Source organism: Dendronephthya gigantea, unplaced genomic scaffold (assembly GCF_004324835.1).
Source record: "Dendronephthya gigantea isolate DGI-Jeju-01 unplaced genomic scaffold, DenGig_1.0 000089F, whole genome shotgun sequence".
Classification (NCBI taxonomy): Eukaryota; Metazoa; Cnidaria; class Anthozoa; order Malacalcyonacea; family Nephtheidae; genus Dendronephthya; species Dendronephthya gigantea.
The window spans coordinates 280,835-299,491 of NW_021163099.1; the positions used below are offsets into that span (position 1 = coordinate 280,835).

The 18,657-nt window shown below is 36.3% G+C and overlaps 1 protein-coding gene across 6 annotated transcripts; it reads left to right on the forward strand.

Annotated features, from left to right (window-relative positions):
* Nucleotides 1–1,747: 1,747 nt before the first annotated feature.
* LOC114533378 (tetracycline resistance protein, class H-like) lies at nt 1,748–12,309 on the forward strand. Of its 6 annotated transcripts, none has more exons than XM_028554889.1 (6): nt 1,748–2,033; nt 2,266–2,299; nt 4,032–4,124; nt 4,611–4,740; nt 5,882–5,976; nt 10,567–12,309. In XM_028554889.1, the coding sequence occupies exon 6, from the start codon at nt 10,584–10,586 to the stop codon at nt 11,841–11,843; it is 1,260 nt and encodes a 419-aa protein (XP_028410690.1). In that variant the 5' UTR covers nt 1,748–2,033; nt 2,266–2,299; nt 4,032–4,124; nt 4,611–4,740; nt 5,882–5,976; nt 10,567–10,583; the 3' UTR covers nt 11,844–12,309. The 6 variants fall into 6 exon arrangements, with proteins under 6 accessions (XP_028410690.1, XP_028410693.1, XP_028410694.1 ...); XM_028554892.1 differs by having other exon boundaries at nt 4,688–4,740; XM_028554893.1 differs by lacking the exon at nt 5,882–5,976.
* The last annotated feature ends 6,348 nt before the right edge of the window (nt 12,310–18,657 follow it).

Consider the following 18,657-nt stretch of genomic DNA (forward strand, 5'->3'; position numbering starts at 1 on the left):
ATTAACCCACATAAATTTTCTAACAATCATGTTACCATCCCTACGCTTAACTAATTTCGTTTATCCGAGGCGAGGGGTTGCTGCATGCATGTATTTCTAGTAACCGACCAATCTATTAATTTCTTGATGAAGGCGTTATCGCGGCTGCATATGAGAATATCCCTTTATTAGTTCTTTGCTTCTCCTTCCAAGTGCTGTTCCAAATAGCGCAAACGGTCGTAAGTAAGTTTCTGGCCAAACTGCGTATTGAAGCCACGAATAAAAGTAGTGTACTCAATAGGATATCCCTTAAACATTGGAAGAGGAAGTCGAGGAAGAAGAACTTGTTGATTATGCTCCATTAACTTCTCCGTGAAGTTGCATTGTTTGTTAATCAACAATCCGAATTGTTTTTCACTAAACGTTACACCTGTTGTTCGTGTCGAATGTTCATCGATGTCTCGACGTGTCGACTTTACCGCTGTCGAAGAAACAGGTTGTTCGTCTGAACTGGCTGACACATTCGTAAATACTGGCTGGTGACGATCTTGATAATCTTTAGGTGGTCTAAGAGTAGTATTAATCCATACGATTCCTTATCCTTCCTTAGGTATCTCAGATACATTCGGTTGACTTAACTCTGGGTTGATAGTGAATCTCGAATCAGAAGATAGGAACAAAGGAGGAATGTCTGCTGGGAATAATGAAATCTCTGCAGCTGTGACAGTGTCTGTAGTGTCAATTACTGTTGACGTGGTCGAAATAGTTGTATTCCCAAATGCACTCGTTGACGTCAGCGCAGCTGGCACATCCTTCGAAGTCATTTCATTATAATAGGTGTTCATAGCATTCTTCGTGTCTGGGTCTTCAACTTGCGAATATACACGTTCACGGGCTTCAGCAATCGCTAACTGTTACTGTAACAGTAGTCTCTCGGTTTTGTTCTCAAGATCTTGTTTCCTTTCCAGGGTTTCAGCCTTTGCACGTAATTTCGCCACTTTAAGACTCTCTTTCATCTTTGAAGTCACACTAGAATCTTTTGAACTAGCCGAGTTAGACCGATCAGAACGCAAAGCTCGCAAGGGCGTTAAATACAGGGTGAGTAAAAAAAACTGACACCTTTGAAATTCAAATTAGCTGCAATGTGTCTGTAATCGGCTGTAATGTGACACAAGTTGCCTAAAATATCTAATGGGTATACGAAGCATATCAAATAAGAGAACCCATTAATTGACCTTGAACATAAAGTTTGTTCCCTTTGGGAGTTAAATGCATTCTAAGCTCTGTAATAAAAAAGAACGTTAAATCAGTTCAATTGGTTTAAACACTTTCGCATTAATTAACCACGTCTTGTTGATTGTACACAATGGGAATTGTTAAATTCCAACCATAAGTTTGCGGCTAATTTGAATTGTGTCAGTTTTTTTTACTCACCCTGTACAATTCATCAAATTATTCTTCTATTCTTTGCTCCGTGCTTCAGCCAACCATACCTCGATATCCTTATTAAATTCTAACGCTCGTTTCTTTTGTTCATTATACCATATGATACCATCTGATTTCTCTTTATTAGTTCTCAATAAATCATACCAACACGGACAGGTTTCTCTCAATTCATCCAACATAGCGACCAGCACTTCCAATTCTCGTTTAACCATATGCGAATTATCATAATCGGTCGCTAATGAATCTATTTTTTTTTGTGTGTCTCGTTAGTCACTTATTAGTCACTTATTGGATATGCTTCGTATACCCATAAGATCTTTTGGACAACTTCTGTCTCACTTCTGTCTCATGACACATTGCAGCTAATTTGAATTTCAAAGGTGTCAGTTTTTTTACTCACCCTGTAGACTCGTCCTCTTTCGGTAGGATTTCTTTCTCTCCGCTGCTCTTCAGGTGCAATTCGATATCCATGTCAATAGACGAAGATGTTGACATACTCGCCGTTTCGACACGCTTCGTTCGTCGTTGTTTGTTGTTTCACTTTACGTTGACCTTAAAGCTCGGTTTTTCCACTCATGTTACGGCAGTATTCGTTTAAAGTATTTCATGTAAGTATATAGCTTTCGTTTATGACGTTTTTGTCGATAACTACACTGCATGATCATGAAAGCCGAGTATTCACAGGTGAATACGTACGAATATGAGTTCGAATATGAGTTCGAATATATGATTAGTATTCACACATATTTACAGATATTCACTGTGAATATCCTCGGAATATATTTTGGGGTATTCCGACGTTAATACTTGTGAATAAAACACACCCCATTTCTCACATAGAATATGTTGGAATATTGCGTGAATAATTTTTGAGGTTGGATATTCACACTTGGTCATATTATTAAGTGCTGTTGAATAAATATAGAATAAGCGAGACATTCACTGTAAAAATTTGCCGCTAATTTTGTCTATAGTGCCAAATATATATATATATATATATATATATATATATATATATATATATATAGCCTTGTTGTGATTCCGCAATCGCCTGCTAGTGTCAGCTATTGACGATAGCGGCGCGAAAATGCTGATATAAATAATGAAATAAGTAATACTGTAACTCACCTTAGTCACCTACGAACTTCATTTGGAAATGTTTTAACCATGTTCAGTTTGTTGCACAAATAAGATGCGGACAGATAGAAATATATTGGCGGTACATATGTAGTGAAACTATACATCGCAACCATGGAATGATATGAATGTTTCAATAGCTATCCTGCCTTCCTGGAATGCCATGACTACGAGCTCAATATGTGGTATCAAAATCAGACAGAATAATCACACAGACAGACAGAAATGTGAGACCAACGCTTTTATGGTTGGCATCAGCACAACTTTTTTGTAATTTATTTATATTATTACCTAATTAGGCAAATAGAAAAATTCATAAAATCATGCACTACCAAATAATTAATTACATGGAATGACTTTATACATGATTGATCATGACAAATCATTTTCTTATATCCTATTTACTCTACGTTGAATTTTGTCTTTATAAAAAACCTGGTTGACAATTAGTGCCTGAAATAAATCAGGCTGCCAAGTGTGGTTTGTGCAAATTAGGAGTATTGCCATTGATTGTTGCAAAGTGTATTCAAATGCATACATATGTACTGTTCAATGTTGGTACCTAGTGCTACTATGAACACTAAACACTTACCACAGTGAAAGTATGAACTGATAATGCAGAAAACACATGTTGATCATGTCTTCTAAAATAACACTGATACTTATATCAATAGAGAGTTAAATACTTAGATTGACTTGCCGAAAGAAACTAGTCTTGACAACAAGCTGCCCAAAGATAGAAAATCTTAACAGCTTAGAAATCCAAGCCCGACTGTGTTTCTTAGTTGTTTCCTACATGTATATTTAACAATGTTTCACCTAAACTTCTACTTTTTAGTTGATTACACTTTATCATTCTGTATACATATATGGCACTTATAATGTTAGTACCTGCCCTAATTATGATAATAAAATTTTACATAAATATAATTGCATACATATTCAATAATTCACTCTTTATTTTGTCTGACATACTCCAGGGGTGATAATGTTTCATATATACTACAACATTGCTATAATTTAGGAAGTTAAGTGTTTACCACAGTGTAGCTATGAACTGATTGCCAAATGACTGAAGTCTTAACTACCAGCTGCCCAAAGATTAAAAACCTTAACAGCTTAGAAGTCCAAGCCAGACTGTGTTTTTTTAAGTAAATAAAAATAATTACGTATATATTCCACAATTCACTCTTCATTTTGCTTGACATACTCCAAGAGCAATGATGCTTCATATATACTACAACATTGCTATAATTTAGGAAGTTAAGTGTTTACCACAGTGTAGCTATGAACTGATGTACTATAAAGACCAAAGATTTAAAATCTTAACAGCTTAGAAGTCCAAGCCAGACTGTGTTTTTCAAGTAAATAAAGATAATTACTATATTCAACAATTAACTCTTCATTTTGCTTGACATACTCCAGGAGCAATGATGTTTCATATATACTACAACAATACTATAATTTAGGAAGTTAGTGTTTACCACAGTGTAGCTGTGAACTGATTGCCAAAAGACCGAAGACTTGACAACCAGTTGCCCAAAGATTAAAAATCTTAACAGGTTAGAAGTCCAAGCCAGACTGTGTTTTTTTAAGTAAATAAAATATTTACATGTATATTCAACAATTCACTCTTCACTTTGCTTGACATAATCCAAGAGCAATGATGTTTCATATATACTACAACATTGCTATAATTTAGGAAGTTAAGTGTTTACCACAGTGTAGCTATGAACTGATTGCCAAAAAACTGAAGTCTTAACAACCACTGCCCAAAGATTAAAAATCTTAACAGCTTAGAGCTTTTTTTAGGTACATTTGTAAAAATAATTACTGTATGCAACCAGTTTTTTATGATTTAGATAATTTGCAATTAATTACAGCAATAATGGATAGTGTTCAAATGTTGTAAACATTAAGCATCACATTTTCAGTGATCTGTTGAGAACTGTACGAAATCTCAAATAATCTTATCATGGCATATGGTATGCAAACTAATATGGCAACCTAAAGATCATGTTTGTTCATATTGATATTTTTGTTCATAGATAAGCTTGAAGGACAATAACTGCTTAAACATTCGCACAGACTGTCAACGCATAACCCAAAAACGTTTTATCACAAGGTAATTCGTGAAAGAAATGTAAAGATACTCACCACATGGTCATAGGCTATAGGGTAAGTCTATAGGTATAGTATTCGTTTTCATTGTACACTGGTGAACAAGTAACATAATGTACCGTGTGCATCTCGCCATGCAATCTCATTTCTGTTTTGCGCATTTTCTTCGTGGGAATCGCTGCATACAAATAGCCGCGACCAGAGTTTGCAGACTTTACTAAGCCCTTGGCGTACTGACCCATATTTATTTTTCGCTAAAAAGCTTTCTTACAAGTATGAATGCGCGATCCTCAATCAATTTTTATTAACTTGAAAGCGCGCTTTTTGCGGCAAATTATTTTATTTATTTATAAAATTCGACTTCCATTTTTGAGCATTCAAAATAAAGTTTAAAAAATGTCAGTGTCAGAAATTATCTTGTGGAAACATGGATTAAGCGAGAAGTGAGATATTCCAAGCGTGAATATTGGTCGGAATACGCGCATATTCACAGCATATTCACACTTAGAATACTTAGGAATACGATGCCGTGTGAACGATGCCGTATTCACACTAATATTCCATGTAGGAATACGCTTGCAATATGTGTTTTATTCCAACCAGTATTCACATGGAATACACACACTTAGAATACTGCGTTTATCATGCAGTGTACGGTAGAAAAAACGTACCCGTACCGAACTACCCCCTTCAGTAATTGTTCACAAAAACTAATAATCACGATCATGCATTAATTGACAAGCACCGTCTTTACGTTATACATATAATGACCACACCTAATTTAAATATTAAGACATGCTTGGCAGACTATAATGGCAGTCACAATACCAATTCAAAATGTAAACGAAGCGTTTGTTGACATTACGGACTGTACCTTACTTTAAGTTTAAATAACTGCAACGGTGAAAGTAAGTAGATTTATTAAATAAAATTATAACTTATTTGCACCAAGTCCAAGTTCTCTAAGACGTAACCGATTAGCCAGGGTGAACTTTGCCTTGTAACTTCTTTCTAAAGAAGGCTGTTTTGCATTTTTGCACGTGGCTCGTGAGCGTAAAACTTGAAATCCATCTCAATTAAGCTGGTTATAAATTTATAACGATAATATTGCGACGTTAAATCACGTAATTATCGGAAGGGTTTATAAGCATTTCTCACAAAACATATTATTAAAATATGATCTATTCTAAAACTACAGACGGATAACAGACGATCACAGAAGAATACAGACGAGCAACAGACGAATACAGACGAGTAACAGACGAGTATCAGACGAGTGACAGTCGGTAACAGGCGAGAGACAAACGAGTGCAGACAAGTAAAAAATGACTTTAGACGAGTAACGGCTATCTTAAAAATGAGGAGTGACGAGCTGGGGAAATGGAAAGTTAGAATTGAATTTCCCCATTTTCTGATTCCCCCATTCCCCGATTCCGTAGTTCTAGAATAGATCATTAAAACATACCGTAAACCACGCACCAGTGGCGTAGCCAGCCCGACGATTTAGTCGTGCAATGCAAATTTTATGTTATTATCATTATTCATTTCTTTACAAATTTATTGTTTTCACAGTCAATGAACACCAAAATATTAGCATAGCATGATTAAGGGGCTGTTTACATGAGCCCGCGGTTATTCGAGATTCAACGAAGCGTGAGAGGCTTTTGAGATATTGAAATAAGTCTTTAAGACACCAAACAAGCACATGCTATTGTTGTGGTGATTATACGACTGCGAGGATGATGTTATCTGCTCGTTTCAATACCTCAAAGTCATCTCACGCTTCGTTGAATCTCGAGTAAACAGCCCCTAAATTGTCGGGCTAGCTACGCCACTGCCACGCAATCCGTGAGAGGTCTTCACACTTCAATCCAACCGTGACAAGTTATTCTCATCGATATATATATGGTGTTGATAGTCGTCTCCCATCATCAGGTATGAATGTCGCAGCTATAATATCGCTATAATTTATTTGATTAAAATAGAAACCTAATTTTCTCGTAGTTCTTTCTTACGATTTTAGTTCAATGTTCGCTCGTCCTTGCCCACCGCTCTGCTCTTAATTTTATATGCATGCATGAGTGTCTGTTTATTCACCATTATTCTTACAATGAGAATACATAGGTTCGCTTGATTCTAAATACGTTTATTGATTCGTCTCAGCGAAGATTTTATGCTTATACTTGCTTGATGTATATGTTTATGATATATATGATATATGTTTATTTGCTTGAAACATTGCGTTCTCAGGAACACTCTAGATCTTAATGGCAACTGCAACCAAGCCGAACACGGATTCATGCTTTGATTATTTTGAATCCTTAAAGCAATTTGTTGCTCAGAATTTGAATTAGTTGATTCCTGGTCCCACCCCGGAAAGAATAAGAATTCGTTGTGTGCGACCGGAGTCAACACAAGCGAGATTCTGGGTTAGCTGTTTATATTAAGCGCAAGTGTCTAAATGTGATTAACTTAGATTAAGATCAACGATCCGTGAAAGATAACATCAACTATAGCAGTCGAGCCATATGTCTGATGTTAAAGAAGCAATTGAAAGACTTAAGCTCCGGTCAAACGAGAATAAGAGTTGATAAAAGTTACAACTAGTGCTCCCGCTAGCGTTTGATCGCGAACTGTCCTTCACTCTCGTGAACTCTTATGGCCTTTGAACTGCTTGAAATTTTTATACATGCATGAGGTCCGTTTCCGACAACGAACTTTTCATGTGTCGAATCGAATGCAAATTAACCTCAACAAAGAATTTTACTCATTTGTTACATAATATGTTCGGCACATCGACGAGATTTCATGTCCGTTTAGCCGGTCATCAAAGCCGTCATTCTCATTGTCGCCGGATGAGATGGCATCTCAAAGTGGCTAGCTTATTTTAATTTGCGATTTTGTGTGAATACTGGACTGATTTTAATAAAAATAGAACCATTCTAAAGAGGAAATTGTCCTAAGTAGATACATGCTTTTTTACATCGATATGTTGCCTGAATTCGCTATGTCTATGATATTCACTTTAAAATGCATGCGATTTATTTCATTATTCAATATTACACATCAAAGCGCCCAAATCTATAAAATATTGCCCAAATGCAAACTAAAACGGGTTACAGTGATTTAGTTCACACTTTTTGGATTATTTTGATATCCTTAGCGTAAAAATCGAGCCTTTTGAGGTTTTTTGCCGATATTTTTGTCGACTTGTAGCAAGTCAAACATTGGCCGCAGATAGATAGATAGATACTCGAAGTCTAATTAGAATTGCATATGATTACATTTGCATGGGATTTCAATCATATTACACAATATATGCAATTCTAATTAGATTTCGAGTATCTATCTATATATCTATCTGCGGACAACGTTTTTGTTAACGGGTGTATATATATATATATATATATATAATAGCATAAGCAAAAATAACGACCCAAAAATATTTAAATGACTAAGCACACTACCAGTACAAAGCAGAGTTTTTGTAGTCTCAACTTATACCCAGACTCGCAGTATAGAGTCGAGAAAGGTTTCGTGATCGTAACCACCCGTAAAAAGTACAGTTTTTAAAAACGTGCGAAAAGACTCAAATGCAGCAACGAGTGTAATCATTGAACAGTGTAATGCATTACGGGGGCAGCCTGCCGTCATCAGAAAAGCAGTTCGCGATATGCACAAGCGTACGATAGTTTGTGTTGAGAGAAATGGAGACCACGTTGAAGGACATGGTCCATGACATTCAGTTCTTTTGATGTTTTATTTATCAGTAATTTTTAATCCGGATCGCAATGTCAAGTGAATCTGTGTCAGATCAAGTTGTAATTCATTCCTGACTCATGAAAACATTTTAATAGCCAGGGTTTGTAAAATGCATGCTGAGCCATTCCGGATTCAAAGTCAATTCTAACTCATGTGAACAGCCCTAATACTCGCATGAAGTGTTAAAAATTAATGGCAAATATTTGTTCATTTTTTGAAGGAACAGCTAAAACAATCTACCATACATTGTGCTTAGTCATTTGAATATTTTTGGGTCGTTATTTTTCTTTATGCTATTAAAGTTATTTTCAAATTCCCAGGAGCAGATAATCTTGTGTACAAACGTCAATTCATTTTCTAAAGGTCTCCTTTTTTTAATGTATGCATGCACGCCATCAATATTTCACGCACTACGGTTCAGTATATGTGCAAATGCAATTGAAAAGGCATTCAAATTTTAACAATAGCTTGACTTCTAAAGGTCTCCTTTTTTTTATACACCCTGTATATCTGTTCTACATTTAAAAGAAGAAAACTGTTGAATGTTTCTTAAATTATATCGATGTTCGTCTTCAATCAGGGTTGGGTGGCGCAATAAGCGGCCGCCTGATGGTATCTTTTTAATTGTTTTCGCACAAAGTTCGCTTCTACGATTATCAAGTCTAGGACACTGCAGCAGTTCTCGCGCTTCACTGTAAGATCGACCTGGCGGTTTAACCCTCAATCCGCCTTTTTGAACTTTCCCAATTTCGTCAGACAGATAGGTACCCACGCAGACCAGAATGCCACACTGTACAATAATATTCTGAAACAGATCTAACCAGCCCGTAGTAAATTGCGATAAGATCATGTGGTGGAATCCCTACTCGTTGTACCACTGGCGCACATTGCCAGTACACGTGACACTTCTGACAGACGTGGTCACCTGCATGCATTTCTATTCTGTTCCAAATTAATATATTTTGTAATTCGTTCATAATCTTACGACACGAATCACAGAATATCTCAGCTTTCTTTAGAAAAGGCATCTAGAAGCGGTCATCAAGTGCAACCCATGCAACTTAATTAAAATTCACAAATTCAGATTCATAGCCCTCGTATACGCATATAGCGATATTTGTCCACAGGATGCTCGGAAATTTACCATTTTTGACCATTTTTCCTTATTCCGAGCAACTTCTCTTCTATCCAAACAGCCGAACGCCTAAATACAAAAAAAAAGCGGAAAGGGCAAACTTAAAGTCTAAAGGTGCGCGTAAATTATTGCGCGATGAATTCTGAGCATCTTGTGGACAGCCCTTTTTACGGGGCTTGTCCTACACCGTCAATTTGTCCTCAAAAAGAGATTTCTAAAGAGATTTCCTCCTTGGATCCCGTGTATGCCTTAATTTACGTAAAGAATTCTCTGCGCACGGAAGTACACCATAAATATTATATTCTGGTATTACATTATTGCGCTTTCTTTCACAATTCAATGTACGTAACAGCTACATGCAATCAAATCATTTTGGCGGTATACAGTTTTGATTATAAGTATATTGCGTTGTATCGATTTACGCGTCGAAGTTCACCGCGGTTTATTTACATTATTTACAACGCAACTATTTTGGCTATTCCTTTGAAATGACGGGTCATTTGTTGCTATCATGTACATGTAGCTCATGTAGTCACAGTTGCTTACTGCAAAGAGAAGAGACATGGTGTTTTTTGCCGAATCCTGTAATGCTAAACTGAGAAAATTTGGCCCGCTTTGCATGAGAAACAATATCACAGCAAACGTAATTTGTGTACTTTGAGTAATCCCTGTTTGATTAAGGGTAATGTTTAACCTAGTACTTTATATTTTTACTGCCATATTAAAGTCAAAACGTGTATGTTGGGACAAATGTCTAGTTGCTTAGCACGACCTGGCGTGTTTAACTTTCAACTATCCTTAGATCCCTACTGAGTTTAAAATTTAATTTCCTCCTGGAGATATAGTGTCATTAAATAAAATGATTGAATATCACGCATCTTCTGATTGGTCGAAGCCCGTGTTTGGATCAAACTATCGAAATACTGAAACCATAAAATAATTGTTCAATATTTCACTCTAATATTTACCCTTTTTCTTTTTACCAGGTCTATTGAGTCTAAAAATGGAGATTACATATTTGAAGCCATTTGTGTTCTACGCTTTTTTTCTGCGCCATTTTCTTACTGGTCTCGATATTTTCATCATTGTACCGACTGCCTGGTATTACGTCAAATCGCTTGGACAAAATATAACTTTCTTTGGAATTGTTATGTCAGCATACCAACTGAACTCTCTTTGGTCCAGCCCTATCATTGGGAAATTAGCGGATAAATTTGGACATTATAAATGTATCATCGTCGTCAGTATGTTTTTGAGGGTCATCTCCTATGTTATATATTCAATCCCAGTCTCTGCCTATTTTCCCTTGGCAGGCAGATTGTTAGCTGGTTTTTCCAGTGGATGTATTGGAGTTATTTTTGGGCAAATAACATTGTATACACCAAAAGAACACCGCGCGCAAATTTTTATAATGTTGGATGGAATATTAACCTTGGGAACTCTTTTTGGTCCGACAGTTGGCGTATTTTTTACCTTTAATGCCAATATTCTTGGTTGGAAAATTGATGCTGGTAATTCCCCAGGTATTGTTTGTGGAATATTATGGTTTGGAATGTTCGTAATTTCACTTTGGCTTCCTGACGAGTTTGGAACAATGAAAGTGGCAGATGATAACGATGATGATGTTCTTGAAACTCAAGATTCCAATGAAGAACAGAGATATGGTTCTTATTCTCAAATTTTCTTGATATTTTACCTTGTAATTTTAAGCCTCTTTTACTCAAACACGACAACAATTTATGTCCCCTTGCTTGCACAAGACCACTTCCATCTTCAACTCGTTCATGTGAAAATGTTATTCCTCGTGTGTTCTTTATTTTCAATGGTTCTTTTCATCTTGTTCTACATTGCTGCGAAATATTACCATGAGACCCAATTGCTAATTTGTTCTATGCTAATCCAGTTAACTGCGTTAACGTTGTTAAGCTTTATTGCGTTCAGTTGGGACATCGCGTTCGGTGTTTACGGTGGTTATATTCTCTTTCCTTACATCTGTCTTGGAATGCCATTCTTTTCCTTTTCTTTGGGTTGTTCTCTCTTGTCTAAAATAACACATCAAAAAGACGCAGCCTTTTACCAATCTTCGTCAGTTGCCGCACTTCAACTAGGATATTTGCTGGGGCGTTTAACCGCATCCAACATTTTTGCCAAGACATCACTTTTGTGGTTTTGTTTAGCGCAGTTTTTATCCTGGACACTTGGTGCTGTCTGGTTTGCTTTAGAGTATCCCTCCTTACGAAGAGCAGGGGCAAATATAGCTTAACACAGTTTAATCGCTACACTTCTAGCGCTGCTTTCAACGATATGGGACCGGTACTGAGATAATAAAATGGCGATGACAGAGCTCGTTTGTAAAATTACCCCGAATTTGCCGTAATACGTAATATGTTGTAGCTCTCTTCTGTTTTGGAAGTTTTATGACGATGCAATTTGTGGAAAAGACGACTTTTGCGTGACTTAGCGTTATCTAATTATACGTGTTGACTAATTGATATAATGTGTATTAAAGTGAATAATTATATATAGCTCTTACTGTATTTTTATGAGCCAATTAAACATGTTATTAGGTGTTTTAAATAGGAAATTAGACCGTGAAATTCCCCTGAATCCCTCACTGCCACAGGCAATGGCAGGGCTTTTGCCTGATCACAGTTAATAGAATATACATGGTTTTGAGACTAAAATAAGAGAACAATTCAATTCATCTCGTCAGGTGTCTATTGCATGTATTTTAGCCAAATTTACCAATGGCATTGCTAACCTCGTCACCCTTGACTTGAAAAATATGTTAATTAGAAGATTGCTATTGGTTTATCTGTGCCAAATACAATAGACATGTGATGAGAAAGACAACATTTTTTGCATAAATTTACCTCAACATCGTTAATGATTGTATTGTAGTTTTATGTGGTCTCCAAACCACGTGGTCTCCAAACCACTTTGGCCTGATTGACCTACATTTAGGAATGTCAAACTTCGGCTTGATAATTCTTCATATCATGTTCAACCTCATTCAATAATTGCTAATTATTTCGTAACTTGGGGTTTGAGTGAGGAGATGGGTACCAAGCACTTAGCAAAAAAAGGAAACAATGCGCTCCCTTGACTTCAGTTTACACATCATTTCAAAGTTTTGAAGATCATTAGAAAAATTAAATCTTAAAGTGGTGTTATCATAAATCTATTCGGATGCAAGATTGATGCTGGTATTTCCCTGGAATCGTTGATGCAATTATATAGTTTGGTCTGTTTCTAATTACGTAATGTTTTCCCAATGAGTTTTGGAGGATAAAGGTGACAGAAGCTTATACTAACAACGCTTCTGGTTATTCTTTTTTAACTGAAGAATAATTTTACAAAAAAAATACCAATATGACTACAAGGTAGAATCTAGTATTTTATTCTGACTTATATACCCTGCTTAGATCCACCACTGGTTAAGTACACAAAGGCGACAATGATTCGACTTCGTTTCGGTTTATAGGGCCATTTTGAAACTCAAAATATCTAATCAATAAAATATGAATATTAACTGATTATTGACCGAACGCGAGGTCTGGCTCTTTTAAAAAACCTCCTTTTATTTTGCACAAGTTTATAAAACGCTTTCCCAAAAAACTTTACGAAATGACGGAATTGCTGACGTTCTCATTGAAATATAAACTTTCTGTCGTAGCCAATCAGCACGTTGTTAGAAACTGTGAGACAGCGCGAGAACTGGGATTGACATTATAGTTGATTATGTTAATTTATGGAAAAAAACAATAACATGTGCTTTTGAACACGGAGCGAGCGAGCTCATAGAAGAAAACTTTTTTTATATTATTATATTTATAAATATTTTTAACAAAGCGAAGTGATCAGGTTTGAATTATTCAGTGTCTCTGGGACCATTCCCCACACACGCGTACGTTGTTGATTAGCACCGTTACTCCTGCATACGCATAACAGACTTAACGACCGTCCACCGTCCATGACAAAGAATTTGAACAACTTTGGATTCCGCAAACGTAACGCAAACAAACGTAACTGTATCAAACTGGTCTATATTCCTCCCAAGTCTCACATTCAAAGTACGTGGGTGGTTGTTGGCTGCGCTTGGGTCTCGTACTCTGGTTGGCGTGGAAAGTGGCATGAGACAAATTTTGCAGGGGTATGGATGAACTGGGTAGAGTGTATGCCGGTTGTACTATGGCAGGTTGAAATGGTGGACCGGGAACCAAGTCCTCGTTTTCACTGTTACTTTCTTTATATCGTCGAGGAGAAACATTTGGCTCCCGACACGGAACTGCATGACACTCAGTAATTGTCATCGGAGAATTTTCTAACGAAGCACCATGGCTTGTCAACGGATACGACTAGGTAGGGCTTTCGTAGACGAGTCTTGTCATGATCAAAGCGTAAATACACGAGATCGCAGACATGAAGTTATCGAGTTTTAGCGCAACTTGACTTGGGAGTTTATGACATTTCGCTGTACGGGTGGTTCCTTAATTTTAAACGGGTCTGGTGTTGTTTGGTGACAATATCTCTATCGTTCACTGGGATTTGCTCTCAGATGCAGAAAGGGATAATACTGTATACACGCGCCTAAGATGTGGAAACAGTTTTTCCTTTAATTAGGTTCAACACAATCAAAGATGAGATTTTTAAAAAATTATTTACAATGTGTTTTACAAATATTAAAAGTTAAAATAATAAATATCTAACTATTTTACAAGATGGCTTAAAATTTTTATTACACTTAAAAATTACTTGTTAAAAATTACTTGTTTAATGTGCTAATCATGGTAGGAAAGAAACTATTTTATATCTATCTGTTCTACATTTAAAAGATGAATATTGTTATGCAAACGTGGCAAGTGTTTTTTGAAGATTTAGATATTACTTAAGTGAAAAATCATAATATACATCCCTTTCAGTACTGAAAAATTAAAACTGTAAATAGCATGATGGTATTGTTGTGTCACTATAAGAATGACGTTAAAACAATAAGCTTGTGTGTTCATTTAGTTGGGATGCAATTTCAAAATAATTATAATGAAAAATGCAATAGAACATATGTTATATGCAGGGCCGTAGCTAGAAGCTTAATTGGGGGGAGGGGGCGTGCATATTCATTTATTGGTCATATGCCCGAATGATTCTTTTGTATGCTATTGTTCCTATGGTATATAAACATGAATATATGAATATACACCCCCCAAATTAAGCGGTCAAGCTACGGCCCTGGTTATATGGGAATATACCTTTTCAAAATAGCAAACAATACATGTCAAAAATAGTGGACACATACAATGCTAATTTTTCCCTTTTGGCGCATTTTTGCCATGTTGAATCTTAGTTCTAATAAAATACTATAGATAAAACTTTGATTTAAGCCTAATGATGTGATGATACCCTCAGGATGTGAGGATACCTTAATTTTCGAGCTGTGAAAGTCTGTATTTTTAGTTCTTCTAGGCGAAAATGCAAATTGAAGAAGAAATAAGCCCGCAATTTTTGGTCAGCGCGAGCAAAATGCCCACCTGTTTCATTCCCCTGCTCCCCAGTTCTCCCGTTCCCGGATCCCCCTATCCCCCATTCCCCGATCCCCCGATTCCGTAGTTCTAGAATAGATCATTAAAACATACCGTAAATTGACCACGCATTCCATGAGAGGTCTCCATACCTCAATCCAACCGTGACAAGTTATTCTCACGGATATGGTTATAGTCAGCTCCCATCATCAGGTATGAATGTCGCAGCTATAATATCGTTATATTTTACTTGATTTCAATTGAAACCTAATTTTGTCGTAGTTCTTTCTTACGATTTTAGTTCAATGTTCACTCGTCCTCGCCCACCGCTCTGCTCTTAATTTTATATGCATGCATGAGTGTCTGTTTATTCACCATTATTCTTACAATGACAATAAATAGGTTCGCTTGATTCTAAATAGGTTTATTGATTCGTCTCTGCACAGATTTAATGCCTATTCTTGCTTGATGTATGATTGATCCGGCTACGAATATGTTTATTTCTTGAAACATAGCGTTCTTAGGAACACTCTTAATGGCAGCAACAAAGCCGAACAGGAATTTATGCTTTGGTTATTTTGAATCATTAAAGCAATTTGTTGCTGAGAATTTGAAATTAGTTGATTCTTGGTCTCACCCCGGAAAGAATAAGAATTCCCTTATATGTGTTAACGGAGTCAACACCAGCGAGATTCTGGGTAAGCTGTTCAAGCGCAAGTGTCTAAGTGTGATTAAGATCAACAATCCGTGAAAGATAATATCAACTATAGCAGTCGATCCATATGTCTGATGTTAAAGAAGCAATTGAAAGACTTTAGCTCCGGTCAAACGAGAATAAGAGTTGATGAGGGTTACAACTAGTGCTTTCGCTAGCGTTTGATCGCGTCAAACGTCCTTCACTGTCATGAACTCTTATGGCCTTTGAACTGGTTCAAATTTTGATTACTGAGGCCCGTTTCCGACGGCGAACTTTTCATGTGTCCAATCGAATGCAAATGAATCTAAAATAACTTGCGATTTCTGTATGTGTAAATACTTTACTGATTTTAATAAAAATATAACCATTTTGAAGTGGAACTTGTTCTCAGTGGACACATGTTTTTTTAGATTGATATGTTGCCAATTCGCTATGATCGATGTCCACTTTAAAATGCATGCGATTTATTTATTATTCAATATTACATATCAAAGCGGCCTAATCTATAAAATATTGCCCAAATGCAAACTAAAACGGGTTAAAGTGATTTAGTTCACATTTTCAGATTATTTTGATATCTTTGCGTCAAAATCGAGCCTAAACAGGATTTTTGCTGATTTTTTATAATTTTTATAAACATGCATGCATGATGATATGAATTATCGCATCACCGGCAATACTATTTCACATTCACAATAATACAAATATCGAAAAAAAAATTCGGGGAAAAAAATTCGAAAAACTGACCCCTTGGTCCAACTTTACGTCACGAGTTGATTTTTGTGGCCGAAAACGCTATTTGTCCGCCTCGTTTGCAATCCTACCCCACAAATTACTCAGAATTATAACAGAATAATATTAATAATATGAAAATTCAGATTATTTGAAGATCACAGAGAACAAAAAAAGCAAAAAAATACGGAATTTCTAAAGCTAAGTATATCGTTGCCATGGGTCAGTAATTTGAGATAACAAAGCAACCTATTATTTTGATTCATGTTTTGACTTATAATGCAAATGCAGCTTATCACTATAATTATGCTGGTTTGAATATACTATTCAAATCGTCTTTTCAAGCTCTATCGTTTAGTGGTGTTTCGGGGTCTTGACATTAAGAAGCAAAATGAAGATGCATGAACATATCTTAACTCGAGTGGAGAACCAGTAGCATACAGTTAATTAATAACACTTTCATGATTATCAGGGAAACTTTTATAACTAGAAAACATGAATGAAACAAATATTTATTTTATTTAAAAATTGAGATAATTCGTTTATATTAACAAAACGTTTATATTGAGACAAATGTCTGGTTGCTTAGAACAATCTATCTAACTTTCCACTATCCTTGGATCCCTGGCTTAAAATTTCCTCATGGAGATGGTGTCATAAAATAACATGATTGAATAAAACGCGTTTTCTGATTGGTCAAAGCCTGTGTTTGGATCAAGCTGTCGAAACATTGAAACCATAAAATAATTGTTCAATATTTCACTCTAATGTTTATTCTTTTTCCATTAACCAGGTCTATTTAGTCTAAAAATGGAGATAACAAATTTGAAGAAATTTGTGTTATACGCTTTTATTCTGCGCCATTTTCTTACCGGCGTCGATATATTCGTCATTGCACCGACTGCCTGGTATTACGTCAAATCGCTTGGACAAAATATAACTTTCTTCGGAATTGTTATGTCTGCATGCCAACTGACCTCTCTTTGGTCCAGCCCTATCATTGGGAGACTCTCGGATAAATTTGGACATTATAAATGTATCATCGTCGTCAGTATGTTTTTGAAGGTCATCTCCTATGTTATATATTCAATCCCAGTCTCTGCCTATTTTCCCTTGGCAGGCAGATTGTTAGATGGTCTTACCAGTGGATCTATTGGAGTGATTTTTGGACAAATAACATTGTATACTCCAAAGGAACACCGCGCGCAAATTTTTATAATGTTGGATGGAATGTTAACCTTGGGAACTCTTTTTGGTCCAACAGTCGGCGTATTTTTTACCTTTAATGCCAATATTCTTGGTTGGAAAATTGATGCTGGTAACTCCCCAGGAATAGTTTGTGGAATGATGTGGTTTGGAATGTTTGTAATTTCACTTTGGCTTCCTGAAGAGTTTGGAACAATGAAAGTGGCTGATGATGTTGTTCTTGAAACTCAAGATTCCGAAGAAAAACCGAAATTTGGTTCTTATTCTCAAATTTTCTTGATATTTTACCTGGTAATTTTAAGCCTCTTCTACTCAAACACGACAACAATTTATGTCCCCTTGCTTGCACAAGACCACTTCCATCTTCAACTCGTTCATGTGAAAATGCTATTCCTCGTGTGCTCTTTATTTTCAATGGTCCTTTTCATCTTTTCTACATTGCCGCAAAATATTACCATGAGACCCAATTGCTAATTTGTTCTATGCTAATCCAGTTAACTGCGTTAACGTTGTTAAGCTTTATTGCGTTCAGTTGGGACATCGCGTTCGGTGTTTACGGTGGTTATATTCTTCTTCCTTACATCTGTCTTGGAATGCCATTCTTTTCATTTTCTTTGGGTTGTTCTCTCTTGTCTAAAATAACACATCCAAAAGACGCAGCCTTTTACCAATCTTCGTCAGTTGCCGCACTTCAACTAGGATTTTTGCTGGGGCGCTTAACCGCATCCAACATTTTTGCCAAGACATCGCTTTTGTGGTTTTGTTTGGTGCAGTTTTTATGCTGGGCATTTGGTACTGTCTGGTTTGCTTTAGAGTATCCCTACTTACGAAGAGCAGGGGCGGATATATCTTAACACAATTTAATCGAAACACTTCTATAGCGCTGCTTTCAACGATATGGGACCGGTACTAAGATAAAAAAT

Coding starts and splice junctions, on each gene's coding strand:
- LOC114533378 (XM_028554889.1), top strand. CDS start 10,584: ATGGAGATTACATATTTGAAGCCATTTGTGTTCTACGCTTTTTTTCTG.